The sequence below is a fragment of the Rhinopithecus roxellana genome, chromosome 11 (genome assembly GCF_007565055.1).
Source record: "Rhinopithecus roxellana isolate Shanxi Qingling chromosome 11, ASM756505v1, whole genome shotgun sequence".
NCBI lineage: Eukaryota > Metazoa > Chordata > Mammalia > Primates > Cercopithecidae > Rhinopithecus > Rhinopithecus roxellana.
This window is the reverse complement of record NC_044559.1, coordinates 7768185-7795797: the sequence shown is the minus strand read 5'-3', so window position 1 is coordinate 7795797 and position 27613 is coordinate 7768185. Positions and strand designations below refer to the sequence as shown.

The window sequence follows — 27613 nt, the reverse complement described above, 5'->3', positions numbered from 1 at the left end:
ACGTTAGCAGATCTAAACCCAGTACAGCTGAAAGAAGCAGCAGGAGCTGGAGTAGGGGGTGTGGAGGGTCTTTCTCAGAAAAGAATAGAAGTCAGATGTAATGGTGCTGCCTGTATTCCCAGCTGCTCAGGAGGCGGAGGCAGGAGAGTCTTTTGATCCTAGGAGTTCACGGCCAGCTTGGGTAATATAAGGACACCCCATCTCTAAGAAGAAAGAAGAAGAAAATACAAAGTAAAATACAAAACTGGGGCTCTGGAAGGAATGTGTGATGTGTAAGCGAGAGGCCCAGAAGCTGAAGCTTCAGTAGCTTCAAGATCATCTACTTCTGCCATGAAAAGGGTTTGAACTGGCCAGGCGCAGTGGCTCACGCCTGTAATCCCAGCACTTTGGGAGGCCCAGGTGAGTGGATCACCTGAGGTCAGGAGTTTAAGACCAGCCTGGCCAACATGGTGAAACCCCATCTCTACTATAAAAAAAAAAAAAAGAAAAAACAATTGCTGGGCATGGTGGTGTGCATCTGTAATGCCAACTCCTTGAGAGGCTGAGGCAGAAGAATCACTTGAACCCAGGAGACAGAGGTTGCAGTGAGCTGAGATCGTGCCATTGCACTCCAGCCTGGCTGACGGAGTGAGACTCCGACTCAAAAACAAACAAAAAAAAAAGAATTTGAACTTTATTTGGAGCCAACCCAAACTGTATGTGAATCCAAGCTCTGCACCTCAGAGAGGGAAAGTCACTTGCTTGGACTCACACAGCCAATGAAGACATCTCCTTCCTCTGTAAAGCAGACAAAATCACATTGAGAGAGTGGTACGGGTCAAATAAGATAATATGGGAGAATATGCGTAGGCGCATATGGCGTGTAGGCTACTCCTTCCCCTTCCCTCTCCAGTGCATGGCTGTTGACAGAGGGAATGGAGGGGAGAGAAATCAACAGCCCTAGATTGGTGAGGAGCAGGGCTAACAGGACCCAGGGAAAGCTAGCTCTTCTCAGCACACCAAGACATCTTGGCTCTGCCTCTGGCTCCTGGGAAATCCACAGCAAGCCTAAGTCTCCACATCCCTATATTGGACTTGCAGAATACTTGCCTTAGCTTTGTCCTAGCACTTTGTGAAGCAGATTCAGAAATGTCTGTGCAATTTAAAGTGTGTCTTCAGCGAAAGAGCCAAGCCCGAGGAGACTCAACAAGGGTTTTGGCCAATTAGGCCTGAGAACTGCTGCACATTCTAAGACCATTGATTCATCTTCCTTCTTCTCTGCAAATCCCTGACCCTTGCTCACAGTAGAGCAGGTAGGGCTAGACCAAGGGATGGGGGGTGCTCTGTTCCCTCAAAGGCCCCTGGCAGGGAGAGGGGGGAATGCTGAGACCTCAGCTGTGGAGACCTCTCCCGGGAGCACACAGAAGAGGGGTCTCCTCTATCTGAGAACACATCCACCTGAGGGCATCCTGGGAAGTGACCTGGCTTGGGCTTGAAGTGACCACCCTGCACCCCCCCCCCCCCCATAAATGGCCCAACCAAGAGAAGGAGGACAGGCTGCATTTCCAAGCACCCTCCAGTGTCAGAGCAGGAGAATAAGGGTCTGGTCCAGGGAGTTTTACCAGCAGCTAAAAAGCTTCCTGGGATCACCTGTGTCTTCAAGTTATCAGCATCCAGGACCCCAATAGCAGTGCCTTGCTTTGTGTAAATATCCTCCAGGAATGAGATCTCACGCCTCTCAGGCAGTCCAGATCTACCTTGGCCAGCTCTGTGCAAGTCTGTCCTAAGATGGGGCTTAACTCTGCCTTCAGGCCCTTCACTCTTCCTTGGAAGGTTTGAAGAGTGGGTCAGCTGCCCCTTCATGGTCCCAGACTGGGCACTGACTGGGGATTGGGAGCATCTGGAGATGCCTCTCACCCTGGTGGAGACTTGAGGGTCCTCCCTACTGCCCACCACACAGATCAGACCCTTTGGGAGAGGTGGTCCAGCCTCGGGAACAGAGCAGGAATGGGTTGAGATCACAGAGAGGGGGTCCTGATAACCCCTCACCATCTGCTGCCCACTCATCACCCTTTCTCTTTGCTTTGGTCTCAGGCTGCTCATGGAACCTGCTTAGACTGCTAAGGCAAGGCCCTCCCGGCCGCTCCACTAACTTCTTCTGGAATGCTTAGCTCAGAGAGGATGGCTAAGCCCCTGAAAGTCACAGAGGAAGTTCACGAGAAAAGAAAACTCCCATGAAGCCCAAGCCCCACCAGGACTTAGGGACCCTGGGAAAGCCCAATTTTCCAGCGCCCTCCTCAGGACAACTTGGGGGAAAGACACTCCACTCCTCCACCGTGTCCTGTCCTGGACCCGGGGCCGCCCGCCAAGGGGGCGTGGTGGGCGGGGAGTCCTCTTGTCACGCCCTCCTGCCCCCGCCCTCGGTTGGGAGCCTGTCTCTCCGCTCTGCACCGCTAATTGGTCTTGTCAGGTGGCCGGCAGGAGCAGATCCGAGCCGTGTCATCCTCTTAGCGCCCTCACACCACCCGCCGCTCCCGCCCCGCGCCCCCTCCCGCCGCGGCTGCAGTCGCCGCTACCCCCATTGTGTTCTCTGCCCTCCCCGCGGGCCCAGGGCATGCTCCGTGCCCCTGCGCCGGGCCTCGGCGGCGGCAGGCGACACTCCGCGCCGGCGGAGACATGAGGCGTGGCCGGTGGGCCTCCCTGGCCCTGGGGCTGCTGCGCCTCTGCCTGGGTGAGTGGCCGCTCTGCCCGGCTGGCCGCGTGGATGGCGAGGGAGGTGGGCGCCGGCGTCACCCAGGTGGCCACAGGGACATGGTCCTGGACCACTTCCAGAGTGGGACTCGGGCTGGTGGACGGGAGCGGAGAAGTCCTTCCATCTTCCTGGCCCATTCGTTAGTGGGGAGTGGGGTAGCGGAGTAGTGGGGAGCTCCGGGGCGCTTCTCCAGAGCCGGCATCCTAGAGCCCCAGGGTTTGGCGTCCGGACCCCAGCTGCTCTCCGCTTGCTGGGAAGCAGAGCTGCAGGCTTGGTGGCAGCTCCGATACTGCGTGGGGCAGGGGATAGTGCCCCGACTCGCGGCGTGACCTTGGCTAGGGCACTGTCCCTCTCTGAGCACGGGTGCAATCTGCCCATTGATGAAGAAGGGGTTGGATTGCTCCCCGGGCTCTAAGCGCCCGCATGCTACGTGTCCCTGACAAGCCCGAGCCCACCGGAGGTGGAGTGGGGGTCAGGGGCATCCTCTGGGCGGCGCCCCAGGGGGGTCCCTCGGTGCACTTGGGTTGGGGAGGTGGAGCGCCCTCCTGCCCAGTAGCGGGGCCTGACGCGGGACCGAGCTGGTGCGAAGCTCCCTCCTGGTGTCTGGGTGTCCGTTGTCTGGGTGTCCGTCTGTTCTGTGGTCTTTTCCCAGCTCAGGCCAATTTCGCCCCGCACTTCTTCGACAACGGGGTCGGCAGCACCAACGGAAACATGGCTCTGTTCAGCCTCCCAGAGGACACCCCTGTAGGTGAGTAGCCCTGGCACCGGCTCCCGATAGGTCTCTCTGAGGGGTGACTCGCATTCCCCTGGACGCAGGGACCAAGCCAGTGATTCACCCAAGCCTGTATATGCGCCCAGCGCCAAGTTGCTGCACAAGGCCGGGGACTCCTTGTTTTTCTCCCAATTCCCCTAGGCAATGGCAGGAAAGAAGGTCATTGCTGCCATGGCGACTTAAGCCTGGCCAGTCCTGGAGACCAGGGCTCCCGCCCACAGACAGGGTCGCCCTGCGAGGCAGGCCGCTGTAGGAAGTAGGTGATAAGGTGCTGACCCTTATGGCTGTGTGAACTTGAACAAATGTATTTACCTCTCTGAGCCTCAGGTCTCTAGGCTTTAAAACGGCCGAAGAACATCCAACTTGCTGAGATCTGCAGAGAGAGGGGAGGAGAAAGGGGAGATTTCACACTCCCTCTCCCTCACTTTGTGGGCATTGGGAACTCCGGGAAAATGGAGAGCAGAGCAAAGCAGGCATCTGGCTCAGAAATCCCTGCAGAACCAGGTCCAGGCATCGGGGACAGTGCTGCACTGTGGGTCACCCCTCCTGCCTTAATGGCTGCCTTATGGCCTTAAAGGCCTTAATTCCCCTTCCCTATACCCAGGAGTCCCTCAACCTTGGATCCCGAGAGCCGAGTTATTACCAGGCAGGGCAGAACTCAGGCACCACAGTTAGGCACAGCAGACCTGCACCTGCTCTGTAACCCGTGTTATAGATTACAATCTGGAAAGTGGCTGATCATCACATCCAACTGCTGTGAAGAATAAACATACAAAGAGGCAAGCAGCCAGCAGGTGTGAGGCCAGCGATGAGCACCCAGTTCAGGGCAGCACCTTTGACACTGAGTTGAATTGTCACTTTATAAACAGCTGAATCATTGGTCCTGAGCAGCTGCTACTTTTAGGAAAAAGTTGGGTCTCAGATTCTATGTCTCTCCACTGTGTTTCCTTCCAGGCTCTCATGTATACACCCTGAACGGGACAGACCCTGAGGGAGACCCCATCTCCTACCACATCAGCTTTGACCCCAGCGCTAGAAGCGTCTTTTCTGTTGACTCCACTTTTGGAAACATCACCCTGGTTGAAGAGCTGGACAGAGAGGTATGGGGAGGTGTGGGGAGTGCTGCAGGGCCGCTGCCTGCAGATAGACCTCGGTGGGCTGAAGTTCCCCTAGAGCACTTTGGTTAGAACCTCTCCGTAGAGTAGAGGATGAGGGGGTACACCCCAGGCACATCCAGTCTGTGAGATCTCTGGGCCTCTTGCCATCAGCAGAGTGGACTTTACTTTCACGCTCCTCGTTCACACAGAGCGAAGAGTGGGCTCCTTTAATGAGCACCTGCCAGCCCTGCTAATCTTTTAAGCATGTTCCATTAAAAATAAATCTGTTTGCACTTTGAGGTTTCTGAAAGAAAGCTCACAAAGTGATTTTTCAAGCCTGTCCTGGGAGAGGTGCTATGCTGCACAGGAACTCAGAGCAGGTCAAGGCTGAAAAGGGTGGTTGGGAGTGAGTCTGAGTTTGGCAGGACTTCTTCGCTCTACACATTTGTGAACTTGCAGGCAACAGGGTATGGCCTTTTTCAGACCATACAGCAGCCTGGTGTGTGGCTAACTGGACCTCAGCTATGGGGATGCTGCCAGTTCTGGTGACAGCCTCCATTAGCTGCAGGCCAGGGTAGAGAAAGGAAAGGGAGGTCTCAGGGACTGCTGTGGGGACACAGCAGTGGAGCCTGACTGTGCTGCCAGTACCCTACTCCCTGGCACCCGCGGGATCTGGCAACCTCCGATACCCCACCCCACTGAGGCCTCACCATATCCTGGGGAGCACTGAGACACCATGGATGTGAGCCTCTGCGGAGACCTGGAATGTGGAGAGGCGTGGAGAGAGAAGGCGAGAAAAGGGAAAAGAAAGAGGAAAAGTCTTTATGGGACCTTGAGCACACTAACGTCGGCGTCTCGCCTCACTGTGGCAGGAGAGTATTTTCTGTTGGAGCCCCAACAGACCCTCTGGGTCTCTGAGTTTATAAGAACCCCAGACACAAAAGTCCCAAATAAGGCCTCAAGCATGGGGGGAGGCAGCTTTCTACTCTGCCAGGCATGCTGTCGCCACCACTCACCCTGATCCAGGGATCCATTAGCACGCGCAGGCCTCCTCTGATGGGTGCGTGGGGCAGACAGAGCTCCTCCCAGCCACGGGGGTCCTGTGGCGTGTCAGACCCCTGGATGCTCACTCAGTCCCTGTGCTTCACAGAGGGAAGATGAGATTGAAGCCATCATCAGCATTTCTGACGGCCTGAATCTGGTGAGTGCACGCCCAAGGCAGTCCCTGGCAGCCTGCAGTATTCGGGCCTGAGAAGGGTGAGACTAGCATGATTCCTCCCCAAGCCTTCGTGGGGGCTTTTCTGCAAGTTTAAGCCAGAGCCCAGCAAGACCTGCCCAAAGTACCCGCAGGAGAGGGCTGCAGCAAGGCCAGAGAGGAAGAAAGGAAAAGAAGGAACGGAGAGATCAGGCTCTCCAAGCTGAGCTTCTCATGGGTCTAACCCACATTCCACAGCATCTCCTCAAACTTGCCCTCCCCATCTGCCTCCCTGACCGTGGTCTTGGCCTCCTGCTCAGTCACCTGAGCTGAACACCCCACAGCAACCATTTTCTCTCAGCAATCATCAGTGCTCCCTGGATAACTCAACAAACCCCAGGGGCTCACTGGCCTCCAGGCTCCCCAACCCCAATTGCCTGAAGTTGTCACTACGGAACAGAGTCAGATCTGCCCACTCTGAGGCTCAGGAAGCACTAACAGCTGGCCTCTGCCACTGGCAGGATGAAAACCAAGCTTCGGTCTGGCGTTCCGGGACTCCCCGTTGGGCACCATCTGCCTCGCTGCCTTTTCCCTCACATCCACCCCACCCAGGCCATAATCTAGCCATAAATCTACTTCCATCCTCTCAGCTCACCATGCATTTCGCTCCTCTTTGCCTTTGCACATGCAACCCCTTCTTCCCGGCACACCTTTCTACCTCTTTCCTTCTGGCAAACCTGTCTCATGGATTAATTCTCACTCCTCTGAGAAGCCCACCTGCTCTCTGCCACCACAGCCCAGGAACTCTCAACCCCATTGGACACATTTCCACAGGCTATGTGTGTGTGCTGGTGCAGTGCAGGGGCCCCGCCCTCAGTGCCTGGCATACTGCTGCTCTCACCTTGAGGAGATCATAACGTATTTTTTTAATATGCTGATCTTTGCCCTGATATCCCAGCCACCATGACTACTGCAAAATAACACACCATTAGACTGTCTCCTGCCTCCAGGATGAAACACAATGTTTGACACTAAGAGGCTGCTTAATGTTTATTGCATTAATGAATAAAAGAAGGAAGGGAGGGAGAGAGAGAAAGGAGGGATGGGCAGGGACGTGTACCTTGGAGTGTTAGAGGTCGCTATCCATTCAGCCCTCAGAAGGTCTCATTGCGCTGGCTCTTGACCCCTTTGCCCCTTCTCAGGTGGCCGAAAAAGTCGTGATCCTGGTGACTGATGCCAATGACGAGGCGCCCAGGTTCATCCAGGAGCCTTATGTTGCCCTGGTTCCTGAGGTGAGTGAGTAGCTGCTAGAGGGGCCGATTGTCCCACCCAGGCCCATAGCCTACCCTGGGGCTGCTCTGTGGCCTGGCCATGGCTCACTGCCCTGTGGAGAACCTCTCTGTCACCACCTGCTCCCTCCCACATTTGCTTTTATTCCAAAGGCATGTTCATTTGCTTTTTTCCATTATAGTCATAATACATGTTCAGTGTAGACTTCTGAAATATGTAGAAAAGTAAGAGAAATGAGAGTTTTCAAAGTCACCCTCACTTTCTCCAACTTGAGACATTGTTAAATTTTGGTATATTTCCTTCTAGTCTTTTTGTCATTATAGAGTTCTGTTTTGTTTTGTTTTATTTTGTTTTTCTGTTTGTTTGGCATAGTTGTGATTATACTAAACATATGCTTTCTATAACCTATTTGCACTTAAGTTATAACATAAGCATTTTGCTCATTAATTGTAAAGTTTGGGCAGCTATTGTTTTAATAGCTTCCATCAAGTGAACCGTCTATCATTTACAGAATCATTCCCTGATGTTTGGATATTTAAGGTGCTCTAAATTTTGCTGTCATGGACACATCAACTTCTGAGCATCAATTTTGTTTTTCATTAATTAGGATTCTTTCCTTAAGATACAGTTCAGGATTTGAAATTACTGCATCGAAAGCACACATGCCCACAGGGTGTTGCCAGACTGCTTTTCCAGAAGGCACCTGTTTGCTCCTTCCCTGCAATGGGAGGGTTTTTCTCCCCTGCCCCTTGACAACACTGAATTCTCAAAGTTTAAAATGTTTGCTAATTCAGGCCAGGTGTGGTGGCTCACACCTGTAATCCTAGCACTTTGGGAGGCCGAGATGGACAGATACCCTGAGGTCAGAAGTTTGAGACCAGCCTGACCAACATGGTGAAACCCTGTCTCTACTAAAAATACAAAATTAGCCTGGCATGGTGGCGGGTACCTGTAATCCCAGCTACTCAGAAGGCTGAGGCAGGAGAATCGCTTGAACCCAGGAGGGAGAGGTTGCAGTGAGCCGAGATCACACCACTGCACTCCAACCTGGGTAACAAGAGCAAAGCTCCGTCTCAAAAAAAGAAAAAAAGAAAAAAGTTTGCTAATTCAATAGGAGAAAGATATCTCATTCTTGCTCTAAAATGCAGGTATATGGTCCCTGGTGATCCTAAATATGTCTGTGGTTATGAACCATCTCCTCCTTTTTGAATTGCTGTTTCATAGGTAGACCGTTTATCTGTTTGCAGTCTTGGTGTTTTCTTCTCCCTCTCTCCTTGAGCGCATCTCCCAGCCCCTCACCAAGTCTTTTTGCTCAAATTTCCCTTCCCTCTTTCCTACACCTCCTCTGAGCCCCAGCCCCCACTGGGTGCTCACACACTTAAAAAAAAATTTTTTTTATTATTATACTTTAAGTTCTAGGGTACATGTGCACAACGTGCAGGTTTGTTACCTATGTGTACATGTGCCATGTTGGTGGGCTGCACCCATTAGCTCATCATTTACATCAGGTATATCTTCTAATGCTATCCTTCCCCCCTACCCCCACCCCATGACAGGCCCCAGTGTGTGATGTTTCCCTTCCTGTGTCCAGGTGTTCTCATTGTTCAATTCCCACCTATGCGTGAGAACATGCAGTGTTTGGTTTTCTGTCCTTGCAATAGTTTGTTGAGAATGATGGTTTCCAGCTTCATCCATGCCCCTACAAAGGACGTGAACTCATCCTTTTTTATGGCTGCATAGTATTCCATGGTGTATATGTGCCACATTTTCTTTATCCAGTCTATCATTAATGGGCATTTGGGTTGGTTCCAAGTCTTTGCTATTGTGAATAGTGCTGCAATAAACATACATGGCTCACACGCTTTATCCTCAATTGTTCACCTCTTTTTGGTGCTTCGCTCCCCTGACCCCAATGCTGCTTGCCTCTATGCCTCTGTCCCCCTGAGAATGCTCTCACTGTCTCTGACCCTCCCCTGTGGCTGTGACCCCCTCAGGACATACCTGCTGGGAGCAGCATCTTTAAGGTCCATGCGGTGGACAGGGACACAGGCTCTGGAGGGAGTGTCACCTACTTCCTGCAGGTAAGGTGGGACACACAGGACCTAACCTGGGGCTGGGCCAGAGGGGACTCCTGGGTGGCCCCTACCTCTATCACCCAGGCCCTTAGGTCGGTGCCTCTACAATTCCCGAGGAGTACACAAAGGGGTGGGATGGACTGGAGGGGATGTGAGAGGGACAGAAGCCTTCTTCCCCTGATGGGCCCATCGTGGCTTCCTCTAAGTCAGTCTGTCCCCTCCTTCTTCCCACATCCCCAGGACCCTCAGCCCTCCACATCCCCAGCCCTTTCCCCAGGGACTGCCACATGGGTGGAGAATACCATGTAGGCCCAGAATGGTCAATAGAAAAAAAGAGCAGAAGAGACAACACTCAAAAGAGGCAGAGCTCTGATGCCCCTAACAACACAGGCCCAGAAGTCCCCTGGACTGCACGGGTGCTGGAGAGACCCCACCCCTCACCACTCACATGACCTTCAGTGCATTATCTAACTTTCCCAGCTCAGTTTCCTCATGTTTCACATGGGAGAGATAAAAACACATCCTTGTTGCATTGTTGTGAAGACTACGTACGTGTAAAGCCCCCACTAACAGCACCTGGCACAAGCGCCCGACACTACCCAGACAGAAGGGCCCCCAGGGACCCCACCAGAGGCTGGTGCTCCCTGCCAGCCTCCTTCAGGCTGCACACCCTCTCCCCCGATGCCAGGCTGCCTGGGACTGCCCCACAGTCACTTGCTTGGTGTAGGGTTTGAAGGCCCCAATGTTTTTCTCCTTCACTGTGACTTTTAATCCCTGGCTCCCTCCAGGTTAGATCACTCTGCAGACATTGCCACCTGCTGGACCCTCCAGGCCAGAGCTTAGCCCAAACTTAGCCCAAGAAAATTTGTTTTCCAGCTGAGCAGGAAGAAAAGCAAAGGCCCAAAAGGGAACGTTGTGTTTTTGACTGAGGGTATGGGAGGGAAAGCCCCAAGTCCTATGAAGGAGAACCTGGGACCAGAAAAGCTGAGCACTCTGAAGCAGGAACCTCAGCCCTGAGGTCCTGTGACAAGGGGCTATAAGGACTCCCTTCAGAAAGCAGAGCGGGCATTCCTGGGGCTGGCCTGCGCTCTTGCTGAGGTCCAGCTGGCCCCTAATTCTTATAGAACCTGCACTCCCCATTTGCTGTGGACCGTCACAGCGGTGTGCTGCGCCTCCAGGCTGGGGCCACTCTGGACTACGAGAGGTCCCGGACCCACTATGTCACCGTGGTGGCCAAGGTAACACAGTAGGACAGGGGAGCATCCAGTGTCTCCTCAGCCCTTGGGTTGGAACGGAGTTAGGCTCTACAGGGGAGCGGGGGCAGTTTGGAGAGCAGGAGACATGATGGGCGTGGGGACATAGGGAGCAGCTGCTCGGAGTCTTTCCTGCCTGGACATATTCCCCAGGGAGGCTGGGATCTGTGGGCTGCGGGACGGCATATGCTTCCTCAAAACTAACAGGCCAGGATCCCCTAGGTAAGACCAGGTGGGATGTCCAAGAGAATGGTGTCCCCCTCACATCCTCAACCACATGGCCTCCAGGCACCTCCATCTTGCTGGCCAGGCTTGCTCACCCACCTCCTCCTCTCTGTGTGCCCAGTCACCCCTTCTGAGCCTCAGTTTCCTCATCTGCCCAGCCCTGAAGTTGAGGAACTCAACTAAGTTCCTCATATTTCTGAAGTGGTGGTGTGGGAAACATTGGAAACCAGCAGATGCCCACCAAAGCTTCTTCCCCTACAAAGAGTGCGAAACCCCACCGGTCCCTCTAGGCCCAGCACTTTCTTTTGCAAGCAGGCCCTTGCTGGTCACAGCCTGGCTTACAGGCCATCCCACTGCAGCCTGTACCAGCAGGCCCGAGTCAGCCTCGCCTGCCCATAGCTGCACGGGCTGGGCTGGGCTGGGTGCACATCTCTGTTATGATGCTCAGTGCAGGGCCCAAGTCTTGCTGTTGTGGGTCCCTGACACTCAGCACAGGCCAAGCACAGAGTAGATCCTCAGGAGGTGCTTGAGGCTTGGTTCCTGGCTGGGAGGGGGAATTTAGCTCTGAATGCCCCCTCTCCTGCCACTCATCTGATATGATTTCTCTGGAGAGAGAACTAACCCCACTTGCAAAGGAATGGTGGCACTTTTACATTCCCAACACTCCCGTGAGAGGAGAAGTATCTCCGGGTGACACAGAAGCAAGCAGAAACTTGGAGAGGACAGCTGGCCTCACAGCCATAAGGGGGCAGGAGCCAGGTTCTCATGGTTTCTGTCCAATTCCACATCCCAACTTGTCTTCACTCTCCATCTGTGGGCCCCGGTTCTTCCGCAGGATGGCGGTGGGAGGCTTCATGGGGCTGATGTGGTGTTCTCAGCCACCACCACGGTCACGGTCAATGTGGAGGATGTTCAGGACACGGCCCCTGTCTTCGTGGGCACACCCTACTACGGCTATGTGTACGAAGACACCCTTCCGGTGGGTGGCTGTGCCCCTCAGCCAGCATCCCCTCCAAATGCTTCCTGCCCTGACCCTTGTGATTTTAGGGACCCCCTGCTGGAGATGACTGGGCTGGCCTCGGTCACCTTCCTCACACAGAGGCCAGCTCTGGACTCACCCAGCCTCAGGCCATGAACTGGACCTTTTGCCCCCAACTGCACCATGAGCTCCCCATGGGCAGAGATCAAGCTGGAGCCTGGCCTCACTCGGCCACAGCTTAAGAACTCTGTGCAATTGAATTGCATTCTCAATTTGCATTTGTCTGATTATGCTTTACTTTTCTTTTGGAAATGGAGTCTCACTCTGTCACTAGGTCACTAGGCTGGAGTGCAGTGGCATGATCTGGGCTCACTGCAACCTCTACCTCCTAGGTTCAAGCAATCCTCTTGCCTCACCCTCCTGAGTAGTTGGGACTACAGGTGCACACTGCCATGCCCAGCTAATTTTTTGTATTTTTAGTAGAGGTGGGGTTTCACCATATTGACCAGGCTGGTCTGGAACTCCTGACCTCCGGTGATCCACCTGCCTTGGCCTCCCAAAGTGCTGGGATTACAGGCATGAGCCACTGCGCCCGGCCTATTATTGACTTTATAAAGCAAAAGGAAACACTTTTTGAGGACCCAGTGGTGGAGACAAGCTCAGAGTGAGGGAGGGAGATGCTGGACTGCCCTGGGTAGGGGCTGCAGGGTGGGCCACGGTGGGTCCAGGCCATCCCACTGAGGAGCTAAAGGGAGAAGGAGGTGCTGAGGGACAGGGCTCAGGGCAGGCTCCAAGGGAGGAGGCAGCACCTGGGCTGGGTTAAGTAGTAGCCCGGAGTTGACCAGAGAGAAGGGCCTGTGTAGGGGGGCTTAAGAGGGGACAACAGGCAGAAGTCAAGCAGGCCTTATACAGTTGGGGCTGCCCTACCCTAAAACCTTCCAGCAGTACCAAAGGCCCACAAGATAAAATCTTAATTCTGGGACCTCGCATTTGCGATCTGGCCTCTCTCCCATCTGTCTTTCCCCTCTCCCCTCATGCACCTCAGGGGTGGGATGAAAGCAAAAGATAGAGAGGGCAGTGAGAGTAAGGCTAGAGAGTAGGGAGCAGTAGAGGCAAGGGCTGAGTGTGGTGTGTGGGCCAGAAGTTGGTGCAGGAGGCCTGAGAATCCCTGGGCAGCCAAGGTACTGACCCTTACTGGCAAGGAAGAAGCAGGGGCTCAGGTTATCCCTCGAACCCTGGAGGCCAGTGGGTGCTTAGAGCCCCTGCAGAGGAGAAGAGGGCCATGCTCCAAGGCCACACAGAGGCCTGACTCTTTCCTGGGTGGGGGTAGCACCTCCTTTTCATCATGGGGACATTGTTTGGGGAGGGGAGGGTCCCCATGTTGCCCATCAGGCAGCGGCTGCTCCTGTTTCCCCGAGGGCTCGGAGGTACTGAAGGTAGTCGCCATGGATGGAGACCGGGGCAAACCCAATCGAATTCTCTACAGCCTTGTGAATGGTGAGTCTGAGCAGCTTTGGGGGCTGCAGCGTTGACTCTCTAGGTGACCAGAACAAGGTTCCCCAACCTCTCTAGATCCCAGCTCCCTCGCCTATAGGACCAGGAGTACAAGACACATGCAGAGGAAAGGCTGTGCCCAAGACAAGCAAGTGTCTGGGTTGTGTATTTCGGCCCCTGCCTGTCATGATATCCAACAGCCAGGAGAGCATGGGGCAGGGGCGCTGAGAGCGACACGGAGGTGCTAACCCATGCTCCTCTCCCCCTGGATATTTGCTCCTTGATGGGAATGCACGGCAATATTTCCCACTTTTTAAGTGGCTATGTATTTTCCTCATTCTTTTTAATTGTTATCCCACAGCATATAGCTGAATTAAATGAATCAAATGCAGTGGTGATGTGGCATCTCCCTAGTGCTAGCCCTATATATGGACAAGAAAAATGAAGTTCAGAGAAGCTAAGGAGGCATCCCAAGTTTCCATCATTGTATTTGAACCTGAGCCTGCTAGCTCCACAGTCTGTGTTCTTCCCACAGCTGGGCAGCAACTGAGCCAGATGAGCTGTCCCTGGGCTAGGCCAGGGCATTGCACCTGGTGCCTGGTCCCAGACGTGTGCATGTTTATATGCCACAGCCTTTCTCTAAACATGCCTGTGCATACTCACCTTCCAGCAGCTCACATGTGGGCAAACCTGCCAGCCTCCTTTCCCCAGCCTCACAGGACCTCAACTGCCTTCCCTCCCATCACCACTGCAAACCTTTACCCAGTCCCTTAGCACCCACCCCATCTCCTGCCTGTCCCACTCCACACCCTCCCTCTCCTCTCTTTATTCCCTCCCTCCTGTCCCTTCTTTCCCCACTCCCCTTCCATGACCCTGTCTCACTGTATGTCCTGATTCCTTTCTCTTTTCCTCACACGCACGCACACACACAAATACACACATGTGCACACATGCACACAGGCACACACATTATTATGCATAAGAGAAGGGACGCAGTACGGAACGAGGGAGCTGGACAGAATTGAGTTCAAGTCCCAGATCTGCACTAGCTGTGTAGCCTTAGACAAGTTACTAAGCCCCTCTGAAACTGTTTCCATGTTGACAAGACACAGATGACAGGATTTCATTCTATGAGACTTCGCTAGGCAATGCAGGAGGAGCCTGCAGCATGACTCCCCTGCACCTCCCTGTGGTCCTGTGCAGAACTTCAGGGTGCATCTCTCTGTGACAGGGAGCGATGGAGCCTTTGAAATTAATGAGACATCAGGAGCCATCTCCATCACTCAGAGCCCGGCCCAGCTGCAGAGAGAGGTGTATGAGCTGCATGTACAGGTACCCTCCCCCTAGCTTTGTCTTCCCTGTCCACCTTTGACCCTGGAAGGCTATAAAGATGATAAGACCCAGGCCCTCTTTCCTGGGGCCCATAGTCTGGGGAGGGGGCTAGATGTTGTTCTAAAAAGCACCTGCGCCAGACATGAACTCACAAACAGGGAGTCGCAGAAAGGCAGGAGAAGGTGCAACTGAAGCAGCAATGCCTGAGCATGGGTGGGATCCTGCAGGTACATGCTGCCAGAGATTGGCATTGGGTGGGTCAGGGTGGAGTGAAAGCATTCCAAGCCAGGAAAGTGCAGCAAGCCCAGGCTGGAGGGGAGAGCACTGATATATTGGGGGAACAACAAGGAGTCAGGTGAGGCCAGAGCAGAGAAGGATGGGCAGCCTGGAGAAGGAGGAAAGGTGGACTCCCAGGCTGGGGTCAGAGGAGCAAAGGTCCTGAATGGGAGCTATGGATCTGTCGCTAGAGCTGGGCATGTGACCTGTGAAGTCACACAGGGACTATACTTAGGAGGATCCCACACTAAGCTTAATGCTCGCTGTTTGCTGTCTTGGAATTCTTAATAATTTCACCAAGGGACCCTATATTTTTATTTTTCACTGGGCCTGCAAATTATGTCGCTGGTCCTACTCAAGAGCGATAAGGAGCCATTGGAAGGTTTTCAGCAGGATTACAGTCACTTGGAAAGTTCACCTGGCTACTCACCAGACCAGTGGGGTTCCCACATTTGGAGAGTTGGGCCAACCAAGATTTTCAGGATCCACTCCTGGGCATAGGAATTCAGTGTGTTTGGGGCAAACCCAGGAATCTGCATATTATAAGCACCCAGGTAATTCTGGCACCAGTCCCAGCCCGAATTTGAGAACTCTGGTCTCAACTTGGGTTCAGAGGGAACTGGATGAAAGGTAGAGCCATTGGCCAAGGTAACAGAGGAAGAGAGTCTGTGAGGCTGAGGGGAGGTGGGATAGAAGAAAGGGACAAATTGAAAAGTATGCATGAGGCAGATTGCACAGAATGAGGAAACTGGCGAATCTTGAGGGAAAGGGATGGGAGAGGGATAGATGAAGCCCAGGTGGTCCTGTGCCATCAGGAGTACAGGACAGCATGCAAGTTAAGTAAGTGAGGAAGGATGCATTTGAATGCTTGAAGGACATGCAAGTTCAAACATCGAAACTTGGGCACACAGGTTTGGAATTGTGGGAGAGAATGTCAACCTACAGGTAGCTGTGGAAGGCATGGGAGGGAATAAAAGCACCCAGAGGAAGAAGAAGAGAGAGAACAATCAACCAAGCACAGCTGCAGAAGCTGTGTGAAGAGGCTGAGAGTGAGGAGGAGGAGAGGGGCAGGTAAAGGAAACTCAGGAGGGATCAGAGAGGTTGAGAAGAGGATGCAGAGAGCAGAGTCACATTGCTGCGAGAATAGAGCACTTGAGAAGGAGAAAGAGTAGCAGTGCCAGATGCAGTGTGGAAGTCAGAGTGAAGTATCTGAATGAGGGGTGGGGTGAGAAACAAGAGGGATAGCAGTGAAAGTGTGAAGGAGTGGAGTACAGGGATGGTTATTTTAGGATACATAAGACCAGAGCATGCTTACAGAACAAGGGAAAGGAGGTCTTGAAGAGGTTTGTAGGATATCTGCCACATGGTTCACAAGGTGCCTATGGGCTCTTGGCCCTAGCTTTGTAGGCTGTATTAGTTATCAGTTGTGTAACTACCCCAAACTTAGTGGCTTAAAACAATACACATTCATATCTCATAGTTTCTGTGGTTCAGGACTCCAGGCTCAGCTTGGCTGGGTCCTTGGTCTCCAGGACCCTCACATGGTTGCAATCAGATTGTCAGCCAGGACTGGGGTCTCATCTGCAGGCTTGACTGTGGAAGGATTGATTTCCATGCCCACCCAATTATTGGCAAGACTCAGTTCCCTGTGGGCTGTTGGACTAAGAGCTTCAGCTCCTTGCTGGCTGTTGGCTAGAGGTCACCATTAGTCTCTGTCAACCGTAGCTGCCTGCTTCATCAAAACCAGGAAGAGAGAGACTTCACAAGACAGAAATTGCAATCTCTTATCATCTAATCATGAAGTGATAGCTTGCCATCTTTGCCATATGTTATCAGTTAGATCTAAGTTGCTAAGCCAGGACACACTGAAACAGAGGGGATTATACATTCTACAAGGTAGGTAGGAGCTGGACCATCTGAAGGGTCCACCTGCCACATAGGCCATAGCCACTTGTACCCATCCCAGGTGACCGAGATGGGCCCTGTGGGGAGCCCAGCTGCCCAGGCCACTGTCCCAGTCACCATCAGGATTGTGGACCTCAACAACCACCCGCCAACATTCTATGGAGAGAGTGGACCCCAAAACAGGTTTGAGCTGTCCATGAATGAGCACCCGCCCCAGGGAGAGATCCTGCGGGGCCTCAAGATCACCGTCAATGACTCCGACCAGGTGTGTGGTCCTGTCCCCAACTCTGCTTTCCCACAAACGGTATGGAGCCAGGGTCCCAAAGCTAAGTGGGTCTGCATCAAACTGCCCTGCGTATGTAGCAGGGGCCAGGTGGGCCACAAAATGAATGAAACAGGAAGTTGTAACCAAGGGGGAGAGGAGGGAGACTAACCAATCAAAGACTATCTGCTTAGCCGAAAGGCATTCACAGTCCATTCAGAAGGAAAAGTCAGATGCAGAAACTCTCTTAATAATATCTCCCAAGGTTAAGGGCATATGAAGACTTCTATATAGTATGAATATGAATTTCTATCATCATTCATCTTCCTTGTTTCCACTCTCCAAATTCTCTAGGGAGCCAATGCCAAATTCAACTTGCAGCTGGTGGGGCCCAGGGGCATCTTCCGAGTGGTTCCACAGACAGTCCTGAATGAAGCCCAAGTCACGATCATTGTGGAGAACTCAACTGCCATTGACTTTGAAAAGTCCAAAGTATTAACCTTCAAGGTAGGTGGTGCCCTGAATTCACTGCCCTGAATGGGAGGGTCCCAGGAATTCATACCAGCATCTTGGTTCATTCCTGAGGGGATCTCTTGTCACTCTCTGCCCTTCCTGGCCCTACTCTTTTCTTCTCCAACCCTCCTGCAGATTGCTCACAGCCTCAGCCTCACTGAGCTTCCTGGCTTCCACACCACAACCAGTTCCAGGAATGCAGGTGGTGGTGTGGGATCAAAGGATAACTACCAATATAATTTGCCATGTTAATATTTGAATGAACTATTTTATTATCACGATAGATGTTTTATCATATGCCTTGACATCTGTCATCTCTTCTGATAACAATCTTAGCTGAAGAGGAAAAAAAAATACTTCTGTGATATCATTTGTGATTATGTAAAATCATAAATGTATTATGAAATGCATATTATATATGAACATTACTTTTCCTATTATATTATATATTATATATGAACATATGTAATATGTTAATAGGAAAAGTAAATACTTCATTGACACTATTAAAATTATCTTATTTATAATTATACACATATACACACACTCTCCTTTAGCCTGCATCATGCTTAAAAGTGAAATGCTATTATAAAAGCAATCCATGAAATTAGGAAAAAAACATGGATGCCTACTGACACCACCATTGTTTAGCACAATTCCTGAAATAACATTGTTCCTGGATAAGGAAAGGAAATAAGTTCAAACTTTAGAAAGGAGGAGACAAGACAGTCATTATTTGCAGGAGATGATTGTTTGCTTAGAGAATCTGAGAGAAAAGACAAAAAAAAAAAAAAAAAAAAAAAAAAAAAAAAAAACAACTCTTAGAAACTCAGCAAAATTGCCAACATGGCTGATTACAAAGTTAATGCACAAAATCCAGTAGTTTTCCTACATACAAAAAATAATAAGAAAATGTGGGATAAAAATTATCTTTTACAATAACAACCAACACATAAAATTTATAGGAATTATCACAAGAAATATGCATCATGCAAATGATGAAAAATGCTAAATTTTACAAAGAGGCGTAAAGAAAGAGATGTAAAAGCACACCTTGTTTAAAAAGTTCAAATTCTCCTTAGGTTAATAAAGAATTTGGTTGGGCATGGTGGCTCACGCCTGTAATCCCAGCACTTTGGGAGGCCGAGGGAGGCAGATCACTTGAGCCCAAGAGTTCGAGATCAGCCTGGGAAACATGGCAAAACCCCATCTTTACAAAAACTGCAAAAATTAGCCAGGCATTGTGGTGCATGCCTGTAGTCTCAGCTACTCAGAAGGCTGAGATGGGAGGATGGCTTGAGCCTGGGAGACAGAGGTTGCAGTGAGCTGACATAGCACAACTGCACTCCAGCCTAGGCAATAGAGCCAGGTCTCGTTCTCTTTGTTTTGTTTTTGTTTTGTTTTGTTTTTGAGACAAGAGTCTCACTCTTTCTCCCAGGTTGGAGTGCAGTGATGCGATATTGGCTCACTGCAACCTCCACCTCCCAGGTTCAAGTGATTCTCATGCCTCAGCCTCCTGAGTCACTGGGATTACAGGCACACACCATCATGCCAGCTAATTTTTGTATTTTTAGTAGACATGGGGTTTCACCATGTTAGCCAGGCTGGTCTCGAACTCCCGACCTCAGGTGATCCACCTGCCTCAGCTTCCCAGAGTGTTAGGATTACAGGCGTGAGCCACCGTGCCTGACCTGTTTTTTTGTTTGTTTGTTTGTTTTTATTTTTTTTAAAAAAAGAATTTAATGTCCCCAATTAACTCTTCCCTAGAATTTCATTTGGACAGGTGGCAACAAGGCTTGACAAAATGAATCTGGTATTTATATGGGGCAATAAACTTATGAGAATAGTTAAGACAACTGGAACTGGAAAGGATATGCGGCTCAGTGGAACAAAATAAACTGACCCCAATACAGATGGCAATGATAAGAAAGCTGGCATTACAAGCCAATTGATGGAGTAGGGGGTGATGCCAGGCCTTAGAGGTGACCCTTACATGAATAGCTGGTTGGCAGCTGCGAGGAAGATTGGGAGACATGGCAGATGGATGTCAGATCAGTCCTGGGGAGATGAGGTGGGAAGGCTCTCCACAGGGTGAGTGCCCACCCAGACAAGTCCTCATTTTCCTTCCTTCCCAGCTCCTGGCTGTTGAAGTGAACACCCCGGAGAAGTTCAGTTCCACGGCGGATGTTGTGATCCAGCTCCTGGACACCAATGACAATGTCCCCAAGTTCGACTCCCTCTACTACGTTGCCAGGATTCCTGAGAATGCCCCAGGGGGCTCCAGCGTGGTGGCTGTCACAGTGGGTTGGGAACTGGCCCAGGGACTGGGTGGGATAGGAGGCCTTGTGAAGCCAGACAAATCTGGAAGGTCATTCCAGTTTGAGTTCCAGAGCCCACACTCATTAGCTGTCCTTGGACAAGTTACTTGCCCTCTCTTAGCCTCAGTTTCTTCATCCATACAATGGGTATTACAACACCTCACAGAATGCAATGAGGATATACATGTAAACAATAATCACAGGGCATGGGACCCATCCCCTCTTCCTCATTTATAAAGGAGGGATGAATGTTTTCCAGATCTAAATCTCTTGGCTGTTTCAATACTTAAAGCTTCTTGGAGGAAAACTAGGACTCCTGGGCAGGTCTCTCCACCAATTTTTCCCCAGTTGGGCAAACCTCAAATCCCCTTGTTTTGTGGTTGAAAGCAACCCTCAGGGCATGGGAGCTGACAACATACCCTGACAAAGAGGCGAGTGCCACCCGGGGCTCTTTCTCTTCCAGGCTGTGGATCCAGACACAGGACCCTGGGGTGAAGTGAAATATTCCATCTACGGGACTGGGGCAGACCTGTAAGTAGATCCAGAATCCAGGACAGGGACTTGGGCAAGGGGGTTGGAAGGCTGAGGGTGGAGGAGGTCTGTGGCAGAGGCAGGAGGGGCCTGGGAGGGACAGGAGCGTGGGTGAAGAGGAGTGAAGACAGGCAGTGGAAAGCTGAGGCAGAGGGTGAGGAAGGTCAGGGCCCAGAGCCTCAGGAGCCAGGCAAGCAGGGCTGGCTGGGGAAGGAGCAGGCCATAGGAAGAAAGAAAGACTATAAATGGAGTTGTTAAGCTGGATAGTGACAGACGGGTGAATGCACAGGTGGATCTACCTCACTTAGACTGCAAGGATAGGAGGGAGCAGGTGGGACACTTTGGGGGAGCTGCATGACACCTCACTGCTGCTTCGGAAGGCAGCTCATTATTGCAGGCATGTGCGTGTATGCACATATGTGTGTATGCGTGCACACCCATGCCTATGTGCTCTGCCTGGCAGCTTCCTGATCCACCCATCCACTGGGCTTATCTACACCCAGCCCTGGGCTAGCCTGGACGCTGAGGCCACTGCCAGGTACAACTTCTATGTGAAGGCAGAGGACATAGAGGGCAAGTACAGCGTAGCTGAGGTGTTTATCACACTGCTGGATGTCAATGACCACCCCCCTCAGTTTGGAAAGAGCGTACAGAAGAAGACGATGGTGCTAGGAAACCCAGTGAAAATTGAGGTGAGTTTTGGAGGCAGCTGAGCTCCCCTAAAAGCCTGGGTCCAGCAGCTGCAAGAGATACTGGGGCATAAGAATTTCATTGAAGATAAAATTTATTGGCTTCCCACCATGGACAAGGGACTTTAAGACATTTTATGTATCCCCAACCCCACTTCAACATGGAATTCAGCTCTGAGAAGGAAGACATTGCTACTCAATAAATGAAGAAAACAGGCCAGGTGGATTAAGTGTTTGGCTTGCCTTCACATAGCTGGTCTGCCTGCTTTCGAAAGAGTGGTTTTCTCACTGCACTTTGTCATCTTGCCAATGTGGCAAAAAGGATGAACTCTGAAACCCAGCAGACTTGACTTTGAATCCTGACTCCCTTTCTTATACCTCTGTATCCATGGACAAGCCACTTTGCATCTAAGCTTTCATTTCTGCATCCGTAATGTGGGTTCACCAATATTTGCTTCCTAGTCTTGTTCTGAGAATGGAACCGGGTAGCACATGTGTAAGGCCTACATAGACCCTGGTTTATAGGAGGGCACGCATTCTATTCCTTTCCCAATTCAATCCTCTCAAAATAGGATCAGGACCATTTCCCATCAACCCAGCAAGCCCCATACGACATGCTGATTTAGCCAGTGTACACAAGGATGGTCCCTAAAGCCCAGCTCTGTCTGTCTCTCCCTGTGCACAGGCCATAGACGAGGATGCAGAGGAACCCAACAACCTGGTGGATTATTCCATCACCCATGCAGAGCCGGCCAATGTGTTCGACATCAATGCCCACACGGGGGAGATCTGGCTCAAGAATTCCATCCGCTCCCTGGATGCTCTGCACAACATCACACCTGGAAGGGACTGTATATGGTCCCTAGAGGTGCAGGCCAAGGACCGGGGCTCCCCATCCTTCAGCACCACAGCCTTACTCAAGATTGACATCACAGATGCTGAGGTGAGTACAAAGCCATGGTCAGGAAAAAGGGGTCAGAGGGCCAGCTCAGACCTCTCTGCAACGTGGGCAGACAGAGAAGGACCATCTCCAGGCTTCCTTCAAAAGACACTCAGTGTTATCAAATGCAGCCTGTGCCGTCAAACACAGGCTTTGGAAGGGGGCTGAGCTTCTAGTTTAATACTTATTAATGGTGTGGCTTTGGGCTTTGCTAAGCCTCTGTTACCTTTCCTGTGAAATGGAGGTAACGATGGCTTCTTCACATGGGTGTTGAAAAGCAGAGTGAAATCATTATGTGTAGCTCTCAGCTCAATGTCTGGCAGAAAAGTAGCCACTTAAGAGGTTTCTGATATATCTGGGCAAATGGGTCCCCTAGCCCTTGCCACAATCAAAGGCAGGTGATCTCCTACTATCTCAAGGACAGAGTCCAGCTAAAGCAGGAGTTCTGAATCCAAAAGAGGTTGTTCGCATTGCATTCCATCTGAGCTTATTGTACTAGAGAGTGGTCTGCACCATGCTGTGTTTGCATGCATTTTTTTTTTTTTTTTTTTTTTAGTAGAGACGGGGTTTCACCGTGTTAGCCAGGATGGTCTCGATCTCCTGACCTCGTGATCTGCCCGTCTCGGCCTCCCAAAGTGCTGGGATTACAGGCTTGCATTTTTCTGGAGAGCTGCATGCATCATGCTCTCTCTGTGTGCATTTTCCTGGACAAAAGCCCATAGTGCCTATCAGATTCTCAAAGGGACTCCTGACTCCAGAAAGTTTAAAAACCGTTATGCTTAAGGAAGCACAAGCCTACTCTGTACTCCAAGGACCGGGTGGGAACTGCTGAGTGCAGGGGCTGGCTCTCTCTTTCAGACCCTTTCCCGGAGCCCCATGGCTGCCTTCCTGATACAGACCAAGGACAACCCCATGAAGGCCGTGGGTGTGCTGGCCGGCACCATGGCCACCGTCGTGGCCATCACTGTCCTCATCTCTACCGCCACCTTCTGGCGCAACAAGAAGTCTAACAAGGTCCTGCCAGTGCGGCGGGTGGTCCGCAAGCGGCCCAGCCCTGCGCCCCGCACCATCCGCATTGAGTGGCTCAAGTCCAAGAGCGCCAAAGCCGCTACCAAGTTCACGCTCAAAGAGAAACCTCCCAATGAGAACTGCAACAACAACAGCCCAGAAAGCTCCCTGCTCCCGAGAGCTCCAGCTCTCCCTCCACCACCCAGCGTGGCGCCCAGCACTGGCGCAGCCCACTGGACCGTGCCTACTGTCTCTGGCTCTCTCAGCCCCCACCCGACCCAACCCCCACCAAAACCCAAAACTATGGGAAGCCCCATCCAGTCAACTCTGATCTCTGAGCTCAAGCAAAAGTTTGAGAAGAAGAGTGTGCACAACAAGGCTTACTTCTAGTGCATGCCCTATGGTCCCCACTCTTTCCTCCTCCCCTGACCCACACTACCCTGCTGCTCAGACAATGCTCCCCTTCCTCTCCCCCTTAAGGTCACCCCTGTTTTTTACAATGGTGTAATCCCCATTGTCCTCATGTCTACCTCCACCTTCTGGCACAACAAGAAGTTGCACTCTGACAGGGCTCTGGTTGGGGCCTTGGGCAAGACATTGGGCTATAGGATGCAATTAGCAAATACTTCCCCATCTCTCAAATCCTTGGCACTGCTACAATGCCCCCCACTCTTCAGGGCTGGGAATTGATGAGAAGACAGCTCTATATGTCTTCTACTCACCAACCCCAGACCTCACAGTCCCTCAGGTCCTACTGGGAGCTCATCATCCTTAGTCAAGCAGCAGGGCCCTGGCCATGTGGAGCAACGTGGACTGAAATCTGGATCTTGATGCCTGCAGCTGAGAGCAGGAGCAGGAAAAGGAGGCTTAGCGTTGTCTCAGGCTGGGGGTCAGCGAACCTCGTGGGCTGTAGGAAAGCAAATGTAAATAAGGGGAGGGCAAATGTGTGCTGAAAACACACTGACTGTGGGACTGTGCCAGGATGCATTTGAAAAGATAGAGCATTCTGTCTGGGCAGAGACTGTGGACCCTGGTGTGCCCACGTGGGACAAGGGACACAGAGGTGGAAGTCTGGCCTTGCCAAGAGTGAGGGCAGATGTCTCCAGCCAGGACTGCCATGAGCCCAAAATTGTCAAAGCTGGAGCTATTGAGGTAGCCCTAAAGGCATCTAGAAGAGCATCAGGGCCCCTCTCTGAGGAGCTGCCCCACCGGCCATCCTTGAAGAGACAATTCAGGGCAGTCGATGAATATCAGGGCTGAGATGCAGGGAGACTTCCATTTTTATCCAGCTCTTCTGCTCACATCACGTGACCTTGGGAAAGCTGTTTAAAGTCACTGATCATCTTCTTCCTCATCTGTTAAATGAAGAGAGTAAGCCCTGTCTGCCTCACTTGCAGGTCTAGGGTGAGGATTGAAGAAAATGGTGGTGATGAGGGCTTTAACCAAAGCGGCATGAATGCAAAGTATTTTTCTGCAGCCCAGTTCTCTGGGTGCAGCTCTTCCAGAAAGTATTAGGAGCCTCACAGCTACTCTGCCAAGCACCCCAGCAGGCACTGTGCTGGGCTTAGGGGCTACCACTGGATGATGGCATTGCCGTGACTCACACACCTCTCCTTCCATTCTTCCCTCACTGTATCCCCACTGTGGTCCTGGCCAGCTACTGTCAGAGAGAACCAGAGCTCCAAGTCTTCAGTTTGCCAAGATGAAGAAAATGAGTTCCCAAGAACGGAATGCTTTGCCTGAGGCCACACAACAGGCTGGTAGCAAGGATCTGGTCTAGCCAGGGCAGACCTCATTAGCTTGTAACAACCTTCCCCAGGAGAGAAGTCATACCAGGCCTCTGGGATTAATACAAAGAGGTTGTGCCCTGCTTTAAGGAACCTGCTATCAGGAAATCTAGATGTGTGCACAGAGAGAGAAAAGTAGAACAGTCTGCATTTGACTCCACTCACTAACAACCCCTCTAGAACACATTGATGATTTTATTTAAAGAGATTGTACGCACATGTGGCTTTCCTGATTTCTGAGTCTGTGTTTGGAGGTGTCACTGAGATGTGCCAGCGTGCAGAATCCTTGCTGGAGTTTCTATAGTCCCTGACTTGAACGGTATTAAGCAAGAGGTGGACTCTAGCAATCCAGGAGCCCAGACTGAGCAAACAGGTACTTTCCAGCCTGTGTTTCGGGAGAGGGCTGTGCTGGATCATGCTTGGCCTCCACAGGGAATACAGCATCCTTAAAGCTTGCATGCAATCAACCTCTTTTATAAATGGAAAATAAAGTCTGTTACCCAAAGACAGTGCTGGTCCCCTGCTCCCTGCTTTCTTTTGAGTTTGCTGACCTGTGGAGACCAGTCTTTCTGACACAGAGCCAAGCTCAACTTGCTTCCTGGCTCCTTCAGCAGGTGGATCCATTCTTTCACCCCTAGATCTGACTCTAAAGAAGGCTGAAAAGTTTTGTCCAAACTGCCATGCATATATCTTGAACAGGACATTTGTGGGCCTTGTCTACTGGACTTTTCTCCCAAACAGGACAAGCCCAGGCAGGGCTGCATGGAGAGGAATGGAACTTGGAGCTAGAATTAATTGCCCACTCTCCCACCCTACCAGTGCAGCCCAGCAAGGGCAGGAATTGGGAGGCCTAGGGTGGGCGTGAAAGCTTGGGAAGCACTGTCATCTCTCAGAAAGGGGTCATAAAGACCTCTGGACTGGAAGCTCAGGCTTGCAAGTGGATCCGGGACCGAGAGTGTTCTCTTGGACAACCCCAGGAACTTGAACCAAGGCAGAGCCAATCTTGCAAACTGGCCATGGATGGGGAAATGCCCAGTAGCCAGCATGAGCCACACTGGGAAAGAGGAGGAGGGTGCAGCCAAACCTAAGGCACTGGCAAGTGTGGTCAGCACTGGAGGAGACCCTGCCAGTGGGGTGAGGCCAGTCAAGTCCCTGTATTACAAATGGTGGGCCACGGGGCTGCCTGCTCAGTCCCAGTAGGACAGGTAGAGTTCCAGGCTGGCACCATGGTAGGCCTCCAGGGAAAGAGCGGGGAGGCAGGAAAGGCACACTGGGCAGGCCTGCCCATTCCTGGTCCTAAGAATGGAGCTGTAGCCTCACGGACAATAAACAGATGTGACTCCAAGGACTCTGCAGAGTCATTTTCCTCCTGCGCCTGAGCTCAGATCTTCCAATCACATGATATAACAAAGTGCTTTACAGTTTGACAGCCCTTAGGTCTGAATTCTGGTTCTGCCATTAATTGTGACTTTGGGCAAGAGGTCAAGTCCCTCTGGGCCTCACTTTCCTCATTAACACAGGTACAAAGTATGGTTGCAGAGAGGATGACAAGAGCTAATATATGTAAAGTGCCTAGCACTGGCTTTGTATCTACTTACACAAGCTCAGTAGACACTTGCCATGACTGTGGCCCACATACTAAAACATCATGTCCCGAAAGAGAGGACCCCCTCCATGCATCCTCACCCCCTGGGATGTTTCCACCCACCTATAGGTCCAGAAGCTTTTACTTCATCCTAGGAGAAGGGAGGAGAGTGGGTCTGGAGGGAAGTGGAGAACAGGGCAGTTGCCACAGCATCTGTGACTTGTGCAGCCGGCAGCCTGCCCTGAGATTCCAGGGGGTTAGGAACAATGAGATATCCATAAGAACCTGTGGAACTCTGTCCTCAAGCAGCTCTCCCTCAGAATCCAGCTGGAGAAGTGTGTTCAGAAATGGGAAGGAACTAACATGCTCTGCTTCTCTAAGGATTTTGGCGATTCTATCTTTAGGGACTAAAGGCTTTGAGGGAATCCAAGGCCAGTCCACCTGTCAGGGGTGTTGGCATCTGTTGACAGGCGGTGGCACATCCTGACAGTCTTCAAGGGCCTTGGTCACCAAGGGGTGGAGAGAGAGAATGGAGAAGATGCCACATGAGGAATGAGGCAGGAGACTGGCATGTGCCACATGGAGGACCCCTTAGGAGACTCACAAACAATCTGGGGAGGGGTTCTCTGAAGGTCCTAGTTTCCAGAATGAGGCGGTCATGGCTTAAGCTACCATCATTTGATCAATAAAGCAGAGTAGCAGCAGGCTGATGTTGTGGACATCGGTTTGATGTTATAAAATCGTGCACATGCACCTCTTTTAAGGCCTGAATGAGGTTTGGTTATTTATTCATTTCTCAATAATTTACTCAGCCATTCCTAGGGTGACACATTTGGAGTATATTGTCTGTGCCAGGCTCTCTTCTAGGTGTTAGGTGTACATCTCTAACAAGATAGAAGGAAAGAAGAAAAGAAAAAGAACAACATTCCTATCTTAAATCGCCTGGGACTAGAGAGGCTTCATTTTAAAAGCAAGTAGCTCTGCTTACAAATGTTTCCTCAATCAAAGGCATTTGCCTTGAACTTGTATGGTCTAAGCTCTAAATAAATAAGCTTCTCAAGGGCATGACAACTACATCTGAAACTGTAGCATCTTTTTAACATGAATTAAACAGAATATGTGAAGGATATTAGCCTAGATAACATATTATTACATATAAATATTTACAAATATACACATGTGTGTAGTCCTACTAAGATCTGATATTCCAAATGGCCCTGTCTATGTGTTGAGTCACATTCAAAGAAAGCACAAACTGACGCAGATGCCTGAAATGATGGTAACATTCATGATTGTGACATTTATTGAGGGTCTACTATGTGCCAGCTATTGTTCTGAGAACTTTACATGTTTTTC

At 51.3% G+C, this 27613-nt stretch overlaps 1 protein-coding gene across 1 annotated transcript; it reads left to right on the top strand.

The window, feature by feature from the left end:
• The first annotated feature begins 2431 nt into the window (after positions 1-2431).
• Positions 2432-27331, top strand: CDHR1 (cadherin related family member 1). Its single transcript, XM_010376331.2, has 17 exons — positions 2432-2710; positions 3384-3479; positions 4458-4603; positions 5751-5801; positions 6998-7087; positions 9080-9166; positions 10285-10398; positions 11474-11617; positions 13036-13114; positions 14343-14443; positions 16686-16889; positions 17241-17393; positions 19535-19699; positions 20181-20248; positions 20712-20940; positions 21623-21880; positions 22736-27331. Exons 1-17 carry the CDS (start codon positions 2656-2658, stop codon positions 23273-23275), a joined length of 2580 nt encoding a protein of 859 aa, XP_010374633.1. The 5' UTR covers positions 2432-2655; the 3' UTR covers positions 23276-27331.
• Positions 27332-27613: the final 282 nt, after the last annotated feature.